The sequence below is a fragment of the Folsomia candida genome, unplaced genomic scaffold, assembly GCF_002217175.1.
Source record: "Folsomia candida strain VU population unplaced genomic scaffold, ASM221717v1 Fcan01_Sc015, whole genome shotgun sequence".
Lineage (NCBI taxonomy): Eukaryota > Metazoa > Arthropoda > Collembola > Entomobryomorpha > Isotomidae > Folsomia > Folsomia candida.
The window spans coordinates 3,735,265-3,753,430 of NW_019091207.1; the positions used below are offsets into that span (position 1 = coordinate 3,735,265).

Here is an 18,166-nt window from a genome sequence, read left to right on the forward strand (position 1 = left end):
AATTTCGGTATGTAATGGAAGTTTACGAATTTTTCTTATCGAAAAATTTTCAATTGTAGCGTGACATTTTAACCACCCTGTATATATAGTGTAGTGTTAATTTACTTGCTGAACAAGTACAATGGAATGGGTTTTCATGCAAAATTTTATTTGATGGCATATTTTAACTGATCTTTATCCCTCAACTTTGCTTAGTGATTTAGCCTAGTGATTATTTTTTTTTCAAAACTTAATTTTGTAATTATTTTTAAAAAATCACCCACGTCGCGCAATCCCTTATCAAATTACTGTATCTTTAACAACCCTGCTGGCAATTACTTGCCTACTAGTTTGATTTGTTCTACTTGTAGCAATGACAATAAGGATGCAATAAACAATTCGAGAAATTTTAGAGATTTTTGCCAAATTTGAAAATTTGGGGGAACTTGAAATTTGGGGGAATTTGAGATTTCTGAAAATTTGGGAAAATTTGAGATTTTTGAAAATTTGGGAAATTCGAGATTTGGGGGAAATTTGAGATTTTTTGGGAATTAGAGATTTTTGAAAATTTGGGGGAATTTGAGATTTGGGGAAATTTGAGATTTTTGAAAATTTGGGGGAATTTGAGATTTGGGGAAATTTGAGATTTTTGAAAATTTGGGGGAATTTGAGATTTTGGGAAATTTGAGATTTGGGGGAAATTTGAGATTCGGGGGAAATTTGAGATTTTTGGGGAAATTTGAGATTTTTGGGAAATTTGAGATTTTTGGGGAAATTTGAGATTTTTGGGAAATTTGAGATTTTTGGGGCATTTGGAAATTTTTTGGTAGGCGGTGAAAAGTAGGCGGCGGGGGGTGCCTATGGGTAGGCGATGAAAAGTAGGCGCTGGGGGGTGCCTAAAAGTAGGCGATGAAAAGTAGGCGGTAGGGAGTACCTATGGGTAGGCGGTAGGCGGCGGGGATACAACATGTCAGATCCGTGTTTTCATAAGCCCGATCCGATCAGATCCGTTTTACGGATTTAAAAAAATATCCGATAAGATCTGTGTTTCGGATTAGAAAAATATCCGATCCGATCAGTTTTTTTAGATGAAAACAAAAATATCCGATCCGTTCTTCGGATTTTCCAAAATATTCGATCCGATCCGTTTTTATGGATTTAAAAAGCACGGATTATTCATTAAATTGAATATCAAACTATACCAAACGCTCGAAATTCTATTATCTTCTATTATCAACAAGAGAAACAGTTGAGTCGGATCTAAATAATTTCTGAAAGTTGATTAAGTTGATTAAGTTGAATAAGTTAATTTCTGAAACCCTATTCGATCCGATCTGTTTTATGGATTTTTCAAAATATCCGATCGGATCCGATTAGTTTTTTTGATTTGTCAAAATATCTGATCCGGCATTTATAATTTTTGTCACGCTGATAAGGACGTATGGCTCATCACCAATGACTCATTGGAGCTTAGCCAGACCAAGCGTTCCACAAAACCGTTTTCCATATTTCGCAGAAGTTGAGACAGAGTGAGAAAAGTGGTTCGCGGTGGGTCAGATTTCACACCACCACCATTTCGAGTCAGGCTCGTATGAAACCCATTTGCCTTTGTCTCACTTTCTCCATGCACCCATACGATGTATGTATGTATGTTACGGCTCTTGCAAAATAAGCCCCTCCCACAGAAACTTTGACCTGAAAAATCTCCTGGTACCCACACTTTTACTTCGGACAACAAAAGCTGAAAATATAGCTCTTCTCAAGAAGAAAAATCTGACATCAGGTTGTCAGAAGAGCCGGATCGTTCCAATACACCAATTCATGCTCAAGTCATAAATAGTGGGAGAGGAAGGTAGTAGCCACCACCAGCAGCCGTCCCAACCCTCTCTCTCGCTTGGTTGGACTCCTCCGACTCGTTTACATAGATTAACTTGCGTGGTTCTATTTACGCTCCTTCAGTGGCGGACACACCCCCAAACTTTAAGCCCCATTATCTCCAGGTCCCTGTGCCCCATTCCACTGGGACAAAATTTTGTCGTACTTCTGGTGTCGAGACGTACACAAATCTGTCACCAGGAAGTGGAATGGAGCACAGGGACCGGTTGAAAAATGGGGACAAAGATAGCATGTGCCACACCCTTAGATTTCGAAATTTGTGATTTTAAAACCCTTTAAAAAACAGTTTTCGATTTATAAAACAGAGGTTAAATGAACATTTTGGTCTTATCTCTTTCGTCTTTTGAGATATTCCATCTCAAACAATTTCGAAATTCTGAGTATTTTAATTTTTGTGTGGGTGTGGTTTGATCAATTAAGAAACTAAATGCACCAACAAATTCTGTGAAAAATTAGCAATTAGGTGGAAAAAAACTAGAACATTCTGTGATTTGATTCCGCTTTGGACCAGTCGGAATCCCGTAAACTCACTCAGAAGTAAAAGTGCGGGAACCATGAGTTTTTTAATGATTTATATGTAGGTCAAAAACCCGCTAATTTTCGAATTTCGAAACTTTTGATGCATCATAATGTTCATATTCCAGGGGGAAGCCGATTGTCAAATGCAAGTATACGTCTAATTCTTATGTTACCGAGTGTACATAGCCTTTCTCATTTTTTCCAGTTTCCTTCCTCAATTTTTAAAAGGGGGTGGTTGCATGTAATTCTAAAATAGCTATGCTGCATTTACGATTGCACCCGAAATTTTGCTTGCAAATTTTTATATTTAGTTAGAAAAAATTGGTGCAACGTGGAATGGAACATATCCTAAAATATGCCTCATTGGCAATGAGCAACTGTTCTGGTAAAATTTTGTTGAGGCTTGGGAAGTATTGCGTTCACCATTTTTTCTTGACCTTCCGTATGTTTTTGTAGAGATTTCTTTACATACCCTTTGACCCACAATTTATGAGGTTTAATATGATATAAATAGTTCGTATCAATCTTTGACTTCAGGGACGCATCAGGCACCGCCGTGGATGGAGAATTTTCAAAAAACGATTCAATCGTTTTTAACCTTTGGGGGGTCGATATGATGGTTTTTTCAAATGGTGGTTAATTGAAGTTAACATTTTCGGATTCTCCATACATTTTTATGTATGTTTTAATTTTTGCACGGCCACAGCCTTCTCCGTTGAAATTTAGTCAAGCCTTCTCTGAATCTTTGTCGAACAAATTTTAGTTCTTAGGGAAAACTCGTTTCCCGTTTTTCCCGCTTTCAATTTGTATAGGAAATTTACCTTCCATTGAAGAACCATGAAATTTTCAGGATTCGACGTCAAATATGTTTATCATATTATACCAAAATTTGAGACTCTTAGTACCATTTTTAACTTCCTGGGTATCAACCACACTTTGACCACAACTATCTAGGCGCTTTATCCTAATGATAACTTGGGCAGATGTTTTTTGATCTAATTTAAACTTAAGGATATGTTGTATAAAAATTGATGTTTTATTGATTGCACGTCGTTATTAATTTCATCTTACTTTGACTACACAGTCTATGCCGACACTTTTGTCGACGTTTTGTCGAAATACCATCTATTTTTCAAAAAAGTACTTGGCGTTACTCGACGACGGCAACGACGTTACATTTATCGAGGTTTTATTGACGCTTTATTGACGATTTCATCGAAATGTTGTCGATAAAATGCTTAAAAATGGAGATGTTTGGCATAAATTGCCATCAACAGAGTGTGATAGAACATAGGCTACAATTTCCACTAATACACATTCTTATACCCATACATACATATTTATGTACAAACACACATGTATGTATGGCTCTCCAACACACCTACGTATGCACAAGCACATACAAATATATGTAAGTATGTACATATGTCTCTGTCCATATTTGTGCCGGAGGTTTTTCAAAGCTGCGAAATTGGCTCATGAAGTTTACCAACGCCAAACATTACACAATAACTTCTCGCTTACTCCAAATCGCCTATGTCTGTCCTCGCTTAACTCCATATCTGGAATTATAAAGCTTATCTCGCATACATTTGATGCCTACGGACATATCTTATCTTGTTGCTAACCCAAATTGTACACCATGATGATGCCAGTGATGTAAATTCGCAGTTAAAATTGAATTCAGTCTTGAAGTACGGTGACTCTCAAGTTCCCTGCACGTAAAAACTACATACATATTTTAAAATATTGCTTAATACGAGATGGACGCGATGGAAGTGGATCCCGATATTCCTGTAGAATCAATTGCATCTTGGTTTGATTATCTCACGTTGGAAACTTTCCTTGGCTCCGGGTCGTTCGGTTACGTTTTCAAGGCGGTAATTTTAAGTTTTTGTTTGTTACACGTATTAAGTCGAAAATATTATTCAGTAAATAATTCGTAGACGCGAAATTTGCTAATCTTCGTGTAACTCAATACGTCCAATTACTTATGTAACAAGGTGCAACTTTGCATCCTTCGTAAATATGCAGATAAAAAAAATTCATCGTTTTACTTTAGGTCAGTGGACAGGTTAACCTTTCCGCTGTCAAAGTCATATTTATGGACGTAAACAATCAAATGCAAGAATCCGAGACGCATCAACAGGACGAAGCCGATAGGCGTCGTCTCTCCCGAGAATATAGGCTAATGAAGGGGAAGAAACACGAAAATTTAGTTGAAATATTGAAATCAACCGACACACCTTTCACTGTGGAGGATGTTGACGTCTTGCAAAAGATACCATGCCTCCAAAACAATTACGACGTTCTTGATGACCTACACACCTATTTTCGTCGGGCACAACGTAGAACACAAATTCCAACGCTCTGCATTCAAATGGAGTTATGCGGTAATACGTTGCGACAATGGTTGAACATTCATGATGAGAGTGACGATCCAAAATTGCATTCGGTTCGAAATCAAATTGTGAAGGACATGTATGAAGGGCTTAAATATCTGCATAGCTATAAAATCATGCATCGAGACTTTCGCCCGGAAAATATTATGTTTTCCTTTTCGCTAATGGGTGAAGATTTTGCATTTCCGGTTAAAGTGGGAGATTTTGGCCAATGTCGACAGATCCATAGCGAGCAAACTAAGACCAAGACACTAACCCCGGAAGTAGGAAATGTCATATATCGTGCACCTGAAGCTAATTTTGTGAATTACGGTATCTCCGCAGATTTGTACTCTTTTGGCTTAGTGTCGTGGGAGGTTCTACAAATAATCAAGCAGAATGACACAAGGTCAATGTTCCACAGGCTGGTTCATGATTCAAGAACTAATCTTGTTAAGCGTTCATATTGGTGGTTTAGAAAATGGGAACATTTGATTATTAGGCTAACTAAAAGACGTCTACAAGACAGAATTAAGGGACATGATGAATTTTTTCAAGCAATACGGCCAGATATGCTTGTATCTGGACAAATATTCTGATTCATGCACAATTACAAATGCTATTTTACACAATGCACTCATCAAAGGAACCAAACATACTTTGAAGGACATTAGGTGCAATTATTCCATGGAGATTGACGGCGAAAATCATTTTACAGAAAATTTAGATGCCAGTCATCTTACTGAAAATTGGAAATAAACAGAATAGCAGTAGAGTAAGTACACACTGACATATAACAAAATACTACGGTATGAATAATAATGAACCCAAACATTTAACGCGCAAAGAACGCACGTAAATGTATTTTACTTGCATTCACACATATTTATTTAAATTCGTGAATACACTACAGTTAAAAACGTGATGTAGGTTATGTCAAACATTTGTCAATATTTCCACATACAATTGTACATGCATACATAGGTATGTAGTAGGCAGATATGTATATATCTACATGCATGTTTGTGGAGCATAATAAAATAAGTAAATCAGATTTGTTGTATTATTTAACCCGTTATTTATAGCATGTGTCAGAAGTAAATTAACACTTTTAAAAATCATCTAGTATTAAGATTACTTGGAACAAACTAAAATGCTAAATTTATCCTGACTCCGTAATGTTTCTAACAGTTAGTGACGCTACTCAATACTTATAGGGTTCATTCGTATCCGATTTAGCATATTATTTTAGGGACATCAGAGATTCGGTCTTTTCCCACTTTTCCCGCCACAGTTTTCTCAATTGTATTCAAATTAGTTTGAAAGATTGCAAATTTTTTGCCTCCTGACCTCGGATGGAGTATGATTGTTTGCGGGCAGACCGAAACTTTCCAATCCCACGAGGTTGGGAGAAATTTGGTGGCTTTTTATTTTGAGAGCATATTTATCGTTTTTCTCTTCCAAGTACATGGTCACAATTTTGGTTTAATGCCGCGTTGATAAGTCCGGCAAGAATTAGGCCCCTCATGTTTTTGGATGCTTATTGGTTAAGTGTAATACAGTATTTTTTAGAAACTCCTGTAAGCACACGTTGTGGTCAGAGACCCCCCTGATTTGTGGGGTTCCAAAATATTCCCAAACTCATTCTTGGCTAGAAAAATGAAGCATTTTTGGGAGATTTTGTTATTTTATTTAATTTATGTCCACGATCCACTTCATTATGATCTATTGCTTGAAAAAATTGTCTCCCGGAAAACAGTTTTTGTTCATTTTCCATTATCTTTAGAATATTTAGGAAATTTCTTCTTTGTGTGAGCAGTGAAGCCTAGTTCATGGGCTTCAACACGGAAAACAGTAGAAGGATCTACTTCCAACTATCGGCCAGAATTTCATACGGATATGGCAAAATGCATGTTAAAAGCAATGAAAAGGCAGCATACCTGTTTGGGGGAAGATTTCATGGGGGTGTGGCCTTTAATGTGTTTCAATCTTGCTTCAGTTTCCTCCTCATACCTTCCAATACTGCGGTAGATTGTGAATTTAGAGGTCCTTCTAGCAGTAAAATTGTCCTGCAATTTTTTCTTATTTCTGTCAGCCTCATTTTTGTGGCAGTGAAAAACTCGTTTGTCCAGACTTTCACCTGCATCTCTATTATCGGATTCAGCTGGTGAGGTAGATTTTTTTTTCAAACAGGTAGAAATAACAATTTAATTTTGCAAATATACATATGAAGATGTGTTAGATATGTATATTGATACATATTTACAATATAGAACTCATTTGCGCTTAATAGATCTTAGAGATGCATATTAGCCGAAATGTTGAATTGTGTAAGCTTGTCGCCAATTGCAACACAAAATCATTGGTAGATAATGCAGCCGCGACAACACTTATCAACGAATTCGTCGCAAAATTGGTTGAGCTCAAGGGGTGAATCATTTTGTATCATAAAATACTCAACTAATAATTTATGACTGAATGGAATTTGCAAAAAAATTGTAAAAGCGACACACTTCATTCAGTACTTAAGCATTATTTATGAATATTAATATTTTAAATCGTTTTCATTATTTTTTTGTCAGAATGTATGCCATTAATGATCCATTGTCGATTAATTGTTAGAATATATTCAATAAAAATATATAAATTATATTACCAGTTGTAGCAAAACCTTATTACCAGTGAGTAACGAATACTTGAAAATCATTACCATAAAGCATACTACATTGAATCCATGCAGTAATAACATTATTACAACGTTGTATTCAAAGAATACCGAGCAGTAACGAGTACATTCGAGACGGAGTAATAATAATATTACGCTATTGTTGTAAATGAATACTCGCTTGGTATTAACCCAAATCAATCCCGCCCAGTACCCAAAAGAATACCAGAGCGGTAGAGTGATATATGTACTCCGCGTGGTATTCATTCTGGTAACGATTTGTTTAAGAGTGTGTATATTCTTTAGCACTTTCACAGATGCACAAAATTCTGCATCTAATGTCACCGCAAGGTCATGAAGGCATATTTACAGTCAATAAACTGCGGCAACGCATTGTACCCAAGTAGCGAAAGAATGCTGAAAATGCGACACAAAATAACTCAAACGAAGATTGCACAATCTGAATTGTTTAAAAATAACGAAATAATTGCGATTTCCTCATTCTATCTTGCCACTCTGAAAAACCATGCATTTTACAGTTTCCTAATTAATTCTAATTAAATAATCAATCTTACTGTTTGATATGTGATACGTGCTAGACTAAATATTCGTATTAATCTTATTTTGCCCCAACCACACCCCCCGAGTGCCAGATGATGTGGCACAATTCGGTAATATTTAACTCAACTCTATTTCATCTACACCCTAGCAGCACAAACCCGTGTAATACAAGTGAAATTTTGTTGTCATTAACATGGGACACGTGTATAACTAGGATAACTAACTGTATAACACGTGTATTTAATTTTTGAAAAAATCTCATTTTGCCCCACCCACACTCCCTGCTCGCGAGCGTGTGGCACAACTTGGGAACACTAAGTTTAACTGCCCTTCATCCATAGAATCAATTTTTGTAAAAATCTCATTTTGTCCCAACCACACCCACTGCTCCCCAACCACACCCACTGCTCCCCAACCATACCCACTGGGCGCGAGGGGGTGTGACACAACTGGGGAACACTTAATTTAACTGCCCTTCATTCATAGATTTAATTTTTGTAAAAATCTCATTTTGCCCCAAACACACCCACTGCTCCCAAACCATACCCACTGGGCGCGAGGGGGTGTGACACAACTGGGGAACACTTAATTTAGCTGCCCTTCATTCATGGATTCAATTTTTCTTAAAATCTCATTTTGCCCCAACCACACCCACTGGCGCAAAGGGGGTGTGGTCCGGCGGGCCCCAAAAGCTTAAGAGATCCTCCCCCTAGGGTCATACGTACGATGGCGAAAACCGATTTCGATTATCTCGATCCGTTCTCCTGTTATCGTGTTGACAGGCCTACAGACGGACAGACAGACAGACTAACTAAGTCATCGCATAAAGTAGCTTGCGCTACTTAATTAAACTGATCAACTAATCATTAAGCAAAATCAAAACTAATGTTGAAATTTAAGTAGTTCAAAATTTCTGCAGTAAATGCAAATATTTGTTTATTGATAATAAATTAAATACATATTTACGTGGCTTGGAAGAATAAATCATTTGAAACACGTATTTATTGTAACTGCGAATACTTCCGCATATATGTGCATTTGTATGGATTTTCAAAAAAGGCATACTTACATGTACGCTTAACATTACAAATCTTGAGTTGTACTCAGGATTTGCAAAAATATGCAAACGCATATTATGTATGCATTTTTATATTTTTACATATTATGTATCAAAATGTATGAAAATTCACTCAAATTCTTCAGGAAATCCACTAAAGCAAGTTTTGGACGAAAATTAAGACAAACTGCTGCCCTCAATTTTATGTACCCATCTCCGTCGTGCTCTTTGTCGCAAATAATTGCACTTATGTATCACAATGTGTCAATCGCTTTAAGTAAGTTGCGTAATTCGACCCAATTTCCATTCTTTTCGGTAATCAATGCACTTAGCCTGGGTCAGTTTAAGGTTAATCTTTGACTACGTGTTGAAGATCGATCTACTCTATTTATCAATGCACTTAAATTTTCCCCAGTTCTTATCCGATTCGCGTTGAATGCACATCTCTTAAGTTTTCTTAAAATGACTTTAAATTTTAGGAAAATTTTACTGATGGTTTCCATCGTTTTTGTAACGTACTTTATCCTCCCACTCTTCCTGATTTGTGTACTTTTTCCACTCGCGATCTACAGAAATATTGTGGTCTGGTTGTCGACCTGGAAAAAAGAATTATCCGGCCCCTTAAGTCTGAACGATTGTTCGTGGGCCTGGGACGATGTATACAATCGGCCACTTGCTGCAATTACTGGTGTACTTTGACCACCTCGTGGCTAGAGTGGAGAAAGCGTTTGGAAACGTGAGTAGTTTGTCACAGGAATTAATTACAATTTTGTTTACTTATGTAACTGCTTTAAGTTTTAGTTAAAACTATACTTCCACTAAAAAATTTTTTTTTAAATGACAAATTTTGCAGTAAAATGACAGATTTTGGGTTTCTGCATAAAAACATACTTTGCATTTTGGCCTGTGTGAATCCCAAAATTTGGCGGACTCAAGTCAACATATTATTTTATAAATTTATTTATTTTTCGAAAAATACTGTAAATTTTTTTAAATATTCATTGTATTTATTTTTTTATTTAACAAGTCATCTAAGGCTTTGACCAATAGCGTAAGGTTCTTAAAAATCTGTCAATTATTAACTTTCCGATTTTAAAATTCATGGGATGCAAACAATTTTGGCAAGCGTTGTTTAAATTATTGTGTCGATTGGATGTTAAAAATCTACTTACATATTTAAATCTGTTTGTAAAGCTGGATTTGTTAACCTGATTTATTTCTTCATACAGCATTTCAAGTCGACCTGCACCATCACACGCTGGACGAACGTGTATTTTTGTAAGAAATGTGACAATTTCAACCTTCACAATCACATCAAACTAAATAAAGAATCAGATCCCGCCAAACTAGCAGAATTTTTGAATTCCCAAATCTCCAAAAGATTTCTGGTGGGTCAACCCCTATGGGAAATTATTTCACTGCCGAACTACACCCACGCCAAGTACAGCACGAGTTCCGCCATCGTGATCCGCGTCCATCACACGATCGAGTGCCGGTCTCTCCTTTATCTCCACAATGCGGGAATTATGCGACCCGGATCCCGCCATGGACGAAAATATTGCCCAACTCTTAAAAAGTATCAGGAAAAAGTTCGAGTTAACCACGTGGCAAAAAATTTGCTACTTCTTTCAGCTCATTTTTATTACTCCGAGGCAACCCGTATACTACTTTTTGAGGGGAATAAACTCGCAAAGAATTTCGCCGCCAGATTCGCCAATTTGTCGCAAGCGTGAGCTTGGTGTCCAAATAACAAGAGCGAGTACGCACATTGACTTAAATCTGCTGAAAACTATTTCAAAAAAGACCGGATTCAGTGTAACAGCGGTGATTCAAGCGGGACTGACGGGGGCATTGAGAGAACTAATCGTGTCGAGAGGTGGAGATCCAAGGCGGGATGTGGTCTCGATGTACATCCTACCACGACTTAACCATCCCGGGACCTTGGCGAGTACGTGTATGTTAAAAAAATGCAATCAAGTATTTGATTGATTTCATTAATCTTGTTGAATTCTTTAGTCACGACTTATTCGTTCAATTTTGTATTTTTTTCTATAATCAAAATTATGAATACTTTTACCGTACCTTTACTCGATATGCTTCTTTGTTGTTTATGAAAATTTTGTGAGTCAAATCACAAATTTACTTCGATTCTGATTAAAGACCAATGAACTTTTCGGGAACGCGATCTACATACTTTCAAATTTCTTGATTTTACTACATTTTTGTCTTCAATTCGGTCTCATTCTTGCTCCGAACTGTAGAAACACATACATACGTTTACAGTCGATATTTTTCAAAAATCCTTGCATGTTTATATATTCAATTAACAATAGGAAACCTGAACATTTTGGAAAAATATAACGGATTTGCCAGGACAAAAGTACTATTGAAAAAGTACGCTAATAATTGAAGCCAGATTTTAGATTACCTACTCAAATTTTAGAGTCAAAAATTAAAATAAATTTTCCTTACAAAGTTTTACCTAAACGAGTTGAATTAATTTAGTAAAAATAATTTGTTAACATTTCATTTCCTCCAAATTTCCTAGGTTCTGCTTCCCGCTCCAATCCCCGACATATTTGGATGATAGACTTGATCGACTAGCCTGGATTTCTAAAGAGTTTGACCACGTGCTCCACTCCGCTCTCCCGATCGGCCTGATGACTACGGCAACTTGCGTCTGCCTACTTTCTCCTCTGGAAATTGGTCTCGCGAACAGTGGAACTTACACGCATTCCAATTTTAATTGTAATTTAAACAATCCGCTCAAAATGTTTGGCCACGTGGTGGAGACATTTGACCTTCTCCCGGGAATTCAGGCCGCGGGAAATGCATTGCTCATCATCACGTCGTCCTACAATGGGAAGCTGATTGACCAATTAACCGCGGATAAATTGTTGTTCCCTGGTGGCACTGATTTGAAACGATTTGTACACAATTTTCTTGAAAAATTGAACAAGATGAAGGAATGTGCTAAATTTAAAATGAATTAATTTCTTTGCGCACTCTTTAAAAATAGTGTTACCCTTTTGAAAAGTAAAAACACTCTAAATCTTATAGTACACAAACTCACCTAAATCCAGGGTAACTTGCTTAACATAAATTTCGGAGTGCATCTAATTTTCAAAATGAGGTTTAGTAAAGTGTATACTTATTTTGAGTGTTTTTAAATTTTTGGAATTTTATGTACGGAACAAATCATGGAGGCAATGGGGCGGCAAACCATGTTCAGCCTAGATTATTTGTTTACCATGCTAGTTTGAAAGAACATCTCTTCAGAATCAATATTTCGTACAGCGATTGCGCAGACGTTGACAATTTCAGAAAGTTTTCGAATGCCACACTTTCGCGAAACGATCCGTTTTCCAGCAGACGATGTGCCATGCGAGAGCAGGTGAGCTTTTTTGCAAACTTGTGGCACCCAAAACTTGCTGAATGTTGCGCATCTTCGCAAGTGCACAGTAAATGTTGTTTCTAAACAGTTGTTCGTTCAAACTAACATGGTCAAAAATAAAGTTCGAAAATCGAACTTTGCCGCCAATATTTAAAAGGGTCGTTCAACGTAAAGATAAGTGTCACGTGAGCCTAGCTTTTGACTTGATTTTAAGATGGATTTAACTCACTACACAATCCGAGTGTATCGTGAAAAACCGTTCCATTGTTGGAAGAAGCAGTTTCCAGGGATTTTATTATTTTTAAGACCATATTTATATTCGTACGTGCAAGAACATTATGTATATCTTTCCCAAAAACTCTGCTTGTAAATTTTGCTGCCCGCTTCAGTCCCCGATCAATCTGGATGACCGACTTCTCCGACTCGCCTGGATTTCGAAACAGTTCGACCACGTGCTCCACTCTGCCCTCCCGATCGGTCTGATGGCATCGTCCACGTGCTTGTGCCTGCTTCTCGCCTTCTTTGGAGTGGCTATTGCCATATCTAACGGTGGAACTTATGCTCATCCCAATGTCAACTTAAATTTTAGCTCCCCGCTCAAAATCACAAAAATGTGAATTTCTTGAAAATTTAACCAAAACTCGATTTTTGGCGATAAATTTAGTGCGGCAACTCTGGGGGTTTGGGCGCCTTTGAGGGGGTGTGGCGGGCGTAAATGGGCTCATGGAGTCTAACCCTCCTTCACTTTTTCTACACTCATATAGTACTACAACATATCCAAAGGAGATCGAAATCGGGCGCCGACAAGTTTCGACCTTCTACTACTCAGTCTCACTCTCCTTCCTTGACTGCGACACACGATTTACGAAGGAGTAAAAACCCTTTTGCTACGTCACTATGACAAATACTTATATGAGTGAGTTTTGCCCTCCTCCCACAATGAGGCAAAATTGACATTGTTCATGTTAGAATAATTTCGCTGTCCTTAACAAAATCTTTAAGGATATTTATTCAGGAAAACGGGAATCGTCCTCCTTAAGGATTGCATAATTCTCCTTTAGGAAGCCCAGCATTAACCATTTAAGGTTAAAAAAGGTAATATCAACCGCTATTTTTATATAATTTCATTTCAATATATACATAAAGAATTTTATTCACATATTTAGACGTTTGAAAACAGTTGTATTACTTCGTAAGCATTCGCGAGAAATAATTTACGAAAATTGTGTAATAATATAAATTTGTTAGCCCGAGTCAGGGCTTATGTAACCGTCATGTCCGTCCGTCTGTCCGGCACGATAGAGCCAAAACGGCTGAACCGATCGACTTGAAATTTTTACCATATGCATATTGGACGAAGTTAGGAAACGAGTTCGAAGATGGGCGAAATCAGTCAAGTGGTTGACCGGTGGGGGTCATCGGAGTGGTTGGGGTATTATGCACCAAAGTTTCAAAATTGACGTAGAAGGCTGAAATTGGGTACAGAGGTTGCTAATGGCTACTAAGAAATAAAAATGACTTCAAGTTGGAAAATTTTTTCATTTTGAGGGACTCTATGGGGTGACCCGCACTGATTTTTCAAAATCGCCATAACAAGCTGAAATTAGGTAGAGAGTTTGCTAATGGGTCTTAATAGAAGAATATGCCATGAAATTTGTAAAATTCTTATCTGGAGCGACCCTATGGGGTGACCCATACCGATTTTTAGAAATTACTTTAAAAACATTAAATCCAGCATGGTCATACCTAATGGCTTCTCAGCTAAAAGTGAAGCTAAAAGTGAGCAACCAGAGTGACCCTGGACGGTGACCCATAGCATTTTTTAATTTTAATTTTTTCCATCTGAAATTGGTACGAAGACTAAAAACCACTTCTTGATAGCAAATATAGCTTTGGAAGTTCAAAATGGTAATATTATGTCGGTCAATTCGGAGAAAAATTTAGAAACAGCTAGGACTCAGGGAGTCAGGGACAGAGTCCCTGACTCGGGCTGGAGTCTGCACTGTAGGTTTTAATACAATGTGTCAGCATGGTTAAAGGGATACAAAATAATCTCATAATTTTAGACAAACTACACTATGACGTATATAATACTAATACTCATAATATTTTTCGTACATTTTTATATATAAGCTCAAAATTGCATAAACTTGATAGTTTTCTAACAAATACTGCTAAACCGAATCTAAACATCTCTGTGCGGTAAGTTTTTAATATAAATTAAGTAACAATAAACTATAGTTAATAACGCAAAAATCAAAATTCATTCGCCTACTTGTTATGATAGGTAGTTCTTTTAATGTTTTCCTTCCAAAATTTGACAGCAGGGTCAAGCTCATCCAACGTTTTAGTTCTATCTTTAGGTTTTCTTTTAGTCAAGGAAATTATAATTTGCTTGATCCCCACCATAATTGGGTGGTCCTCAACTAGCTCTTCTTCACCGTCCAATACTAATCTGTTAAAATCATGCCTACTAATCCCCTGCAAAACTTCCCACATAACCAACCCCAGAGAAAAGATATCTGCCTGTTTATCATATATACCAGAGCGAACTTCAGATGCCATGTAGCTTCTCGCTCCCACGTTGCACGTAAGAGAATTAGATTCCGTCCCGTCATCATATATCTTGCGAGATAATCCGAAATCCCCAAGTTTTACCGGGACAACAAAACCAACTTTTGAAAACATTATGTTCTCTGGCTTAATATCACGGTGCATGATTTTATTCTCATGGAGATGCTTTAGCCCTCTGATGATTCCAGTTATTATTTCAAATTGCTGAATTTGTTGAATATTTAGGTCATCCAAATTGTGCCGCACTCTGAGCCACGAGCGTAAACTTTCCCCACAAAGATCCATTCGAATGCATACGACTTTGATAGTTTCATATCGCTTCGCCCTTCGAATATAGTTTTCCACAAGTAGTGTTTCCATGGAATCGTTGAGAATGTTGGTGAACATTTTCTGTAGTTCTTCCGAGGTCAAGTACCGTTCTTCAACGCCCCTTGTACGGACTATATTGGGGTGTTGTGGGAGGATTCTGGCAATATCAAATTCTCTAGCTACCTGTTCTTGCTGTTTCTCATCAATTTCAGAAGGGAATACAAATTTCACAGCGGTTTTGTCTCCTTCATTTGTAACATCCCGTAGAACAAATCCAAATGCTCCTCTCCCAAGGATAATGTCGAATTTGCTATTATTTGTAATCCCCTCAAAGAAATGGGATGGATGGCTTGCAATAATCGAATCTACTTCCATATCGTCCAAGCACATCAAGGATTCCTGGCTATCACAGAATTTGGGTAATGCAAAGTCAATATTTAATTGCAAACCGCATTGATTACGTGAACCCATAGCATAAAGATTTCTTACGCTGGTCAAATCTTTAAATCTATCTGTAACCCTCCTCTTCGTCAGGCCTATAATCATTTTCCTAAATGAGCCATGGAATTTAATTAAGTTTGTCTCTTCGTCGTAAACTAATTTATCAAAATCCATCGGTCCTACAAACTGTACTACTTCCCAGATTATTAATCCAAGCGCGAAAAAATCTGATTGCTTGGTATACACCCCAAAGCGTAATTCCGGAGCCATGTAGTGTACTGTGCCAACGTGGCTGGATAACATATCAAGTGAAAACTCATTCGCAGCGTAAATAAACGTAGATTGTGCAAAACCTCCTATTTTTATTGGTAGCGATGACTCAGGATTTGAAAACATAATACTTGCTGGTTCCAGACCCCTGTGGATAATGTCCCTGTCATGCAAGTAGCTTAATCCCTCGATGAGACCTCGTATTATATCAAAATGGATAGGAGAAAGTTGTCCGTCCTTTTTACGGTCATCGTCCAACCAATGGCGTAGAGTCTTACCGCAGAGTTCCATCTGAATTTGAATGGTAGGCACTTCTTCGCATCTAATTGCTGTGCCAATAACTCTATCTTTGAGCAATAATAAGTCCTCAGATTCTTTAAAGTGACTAAAAATTTTCTCCAAATCTTTTTTTGTCAAATTTTGTCGATCTATCCGGTACATTTGCATAAGATTTGCATGCCTAAGGCTCAACACCACTTCATATCCGGTAACACGGGGAGGTGAACTCCTTCGTGTGCCCGACGGAAAGATAAACTTTACAGCAATGGGGGGGCCGAATGGCTGGAGAGCTCTTAAAATGATCCCAAAACTCCCATATCCGAGGAATGATTCGTAGCTTAAAATCTTCTGCCGATCTGGTTTAGTTTCTTCTTCTGTCAAATTTGGAGACGTCATGGCTGACAAAAAATTTAGAGATTAATATTACAAATTAATAGAAGTATAAATCCTAATTAATAGCATTTTATCGAAATCATTTTTTGGGTGTCAAGAATCCAACTTTTGTTATTCTTTCTCTACACGATAATTGCTGTTACCTGCTGCAGAATAGGTTGTACGTTGGATGGACACGGCAGCACCTTGCTGCGTCAATTTTGGCGACGTGGCGATGCCAGTAATTTGAGCTTGAATGACACAAACTCAGGAGTGCAACGTATTGGTCACCATATCAATGTTCCTTATCAATGTTCAATTCAACATTAAACGGAGATATCCTTATCGTCACCTCAATTTGTCCGTTGTGCAATATTTAGTTTAACGCTCATTTTCCACCACTTATTTGCTTTGTACGTATACATAAAAATGCGACGTAGTCGAGCAATAAACAAGCTGACATCAATAGTCTGACGCAGATGTGTGTCTTAAATTGTTTATTATAAAAACGTTCAGGGTGGTCATTGTTTGATGAGTGATATGGATGAAACATAAAGGGTGTTGATTTAATTTCTCCCCAGTCAATTTTTACTACACGGACGGCGACAAATTCAGCTATAATTTCTGCAATTGTTAATGTTTATTTTTGAAGATTTTACCATGAGTAGTCCACTACTAAAGGTCAATCGCGACGGTCGTAGAGATTCGAAAAAAACTTCAGTTCTGCAGCAATTAAAAATATAAGAAAAATCGAAGAAATTATGATACGGCGGGAAAACGTTAAGGCTACGGACCAGCCGAATTTTTTTCAAATACAAAAAGTGGTCTGCACGACCTAGGGGATGTCACCTACTACAGCCACAAAAAATCTGCCCAAGATTCATCAATAACAGGAAGTTCGGTACTAATTTCGGCAAAAAAAGTGAAATGGGCTAAAACGCATCAAACTTATTTACACGTAAATTTACCATCCTGCAATACCGAAGTTTGAAAAATTGAAGACTTGGAGTCACACGACTCATAAACTAAGTCAGGAAAGCTTAATATCTCAAAAGAACGTTAATACTGGCCTAAAATTTTGAAAAATATTTAAAAAAGTGGCGATTTTCGTGAAAAAAGCAAGGTCTCGAATCAGGGCGTTATATCCTCGGGACAAATGAATCATCAAATGAGCCACATCCAGAATTGAGCCTACAAGATATGATATACAAAACTGGAAAAAAGTCACATGTACCACCCGTGCGTGCTTCGAAATGTGGATCGGAAGTTATGGTAGCGGGTAGTTTTTTGCGCGTGGCATGAAAACCCTCCATATTACACAAGTATAGCACGTATCAATGCAAATAATTTTATAGCGAAAATTGAACCTAAATGCTTTGATAGCATTTGAAACAAGGAATTTTGTTGCAAATGTTAGTCAATAATTTTCGTGCAGGATGGTGGTGCAACTCACACTGCAAAAACGATCA

At 37.4% G+C, this 18,166-nt stretch overlaps 3 protein-coding genes across 4 annotated transcripts; 2 read left to right on the top strand and 1 right to left on the bottom strand.

Annotated features, from left to right (window-relative positions):
- The first annotated feature begins 4,064 nt into the window (after nucleotides 1-4,064).
- On the top strand, nucleotides 4,065-7,004 carry LOC110856406 (interferon-induced, double-stranded RNA-activated protein kinase). The gene is made up of 2 exons (XM_022104893.2): nucleotides 4,065-4,274; nucleotides 4,457-7,004. Exons 1-2 carry the CDS (start codon nucleotides 4,158-4,160, stop codon nucleotides 5,372-5,374), a joined length of 1,035 nt encoding a protein of 344 aa, XP_021960585.1. The 5' UTR covers nucleotides 4,065-4,157; the 3' UTR covers nucleotides 5,375-7,004.
- Nucleotides 7,005-9,583: 2,579 nt separating this feature from the next.
- On the top strand, nucleotides 9,584-13,580 carry LOC118437656. 2 transcript variants are annotated; one of them, XR_004836228.1, is made up of 3 exons: nucleotides 9,584-9,794; nucleotides 10,288-11,006; nucleotides 11,607-13,580. XR_004836228.1 is itself a non-coding variant. In XM_035856849.1 (2 exons), exons 1-2 carry the CDS (start codon nucleotides 9,714-9,716, stop codon nucleotides 10,789-10,791), a joined length of 585 nt encoding a protein of 194 aa, XP_035712742.1. In that variant the 5' UTR covers nucleotides 9,584-9,713; the 3' UTR covers nucleotides 10,792-11,140. The 2 variants fall into 2 exon arrangements, 1 of the variants encoding a protein (XP_035712742.1); XM_035856849.1 differs by lacking the exon at nucleotides 11,607-13,580 and having other exon boundaries at nucleotides 10,288-11,140.
- Nucleotides 13,581-14,379: 799 nt separating this feature from the next.
- On the bottom strand, nucleotides 14,380-17,040 carry LOC110856177 (serine/threonine-protein kinase D). The gene is made up of 2 exons (XM_022104644.2): nucleotides 16,862-17,040; nucleotides 14,380-16,723 (listed from the first exon to the last, which is right to left on the bottom strand). Exon 2 carries the CDS (start codon nucleotides 16,719-16,721, stop codon nucleotides 14,724-14,726), a length of 1,998 nt encoding a protein of 665 aa, XP_021960336.1. The 5' UTR covers nucleotides 16,722-16,723; nucleotides 16,862-17,040; the 3' UTR covers nucleotides 14,380-14,723.
- Nucleotides 17,041-18,166: the final 1,126 nt, after the last annotated feature.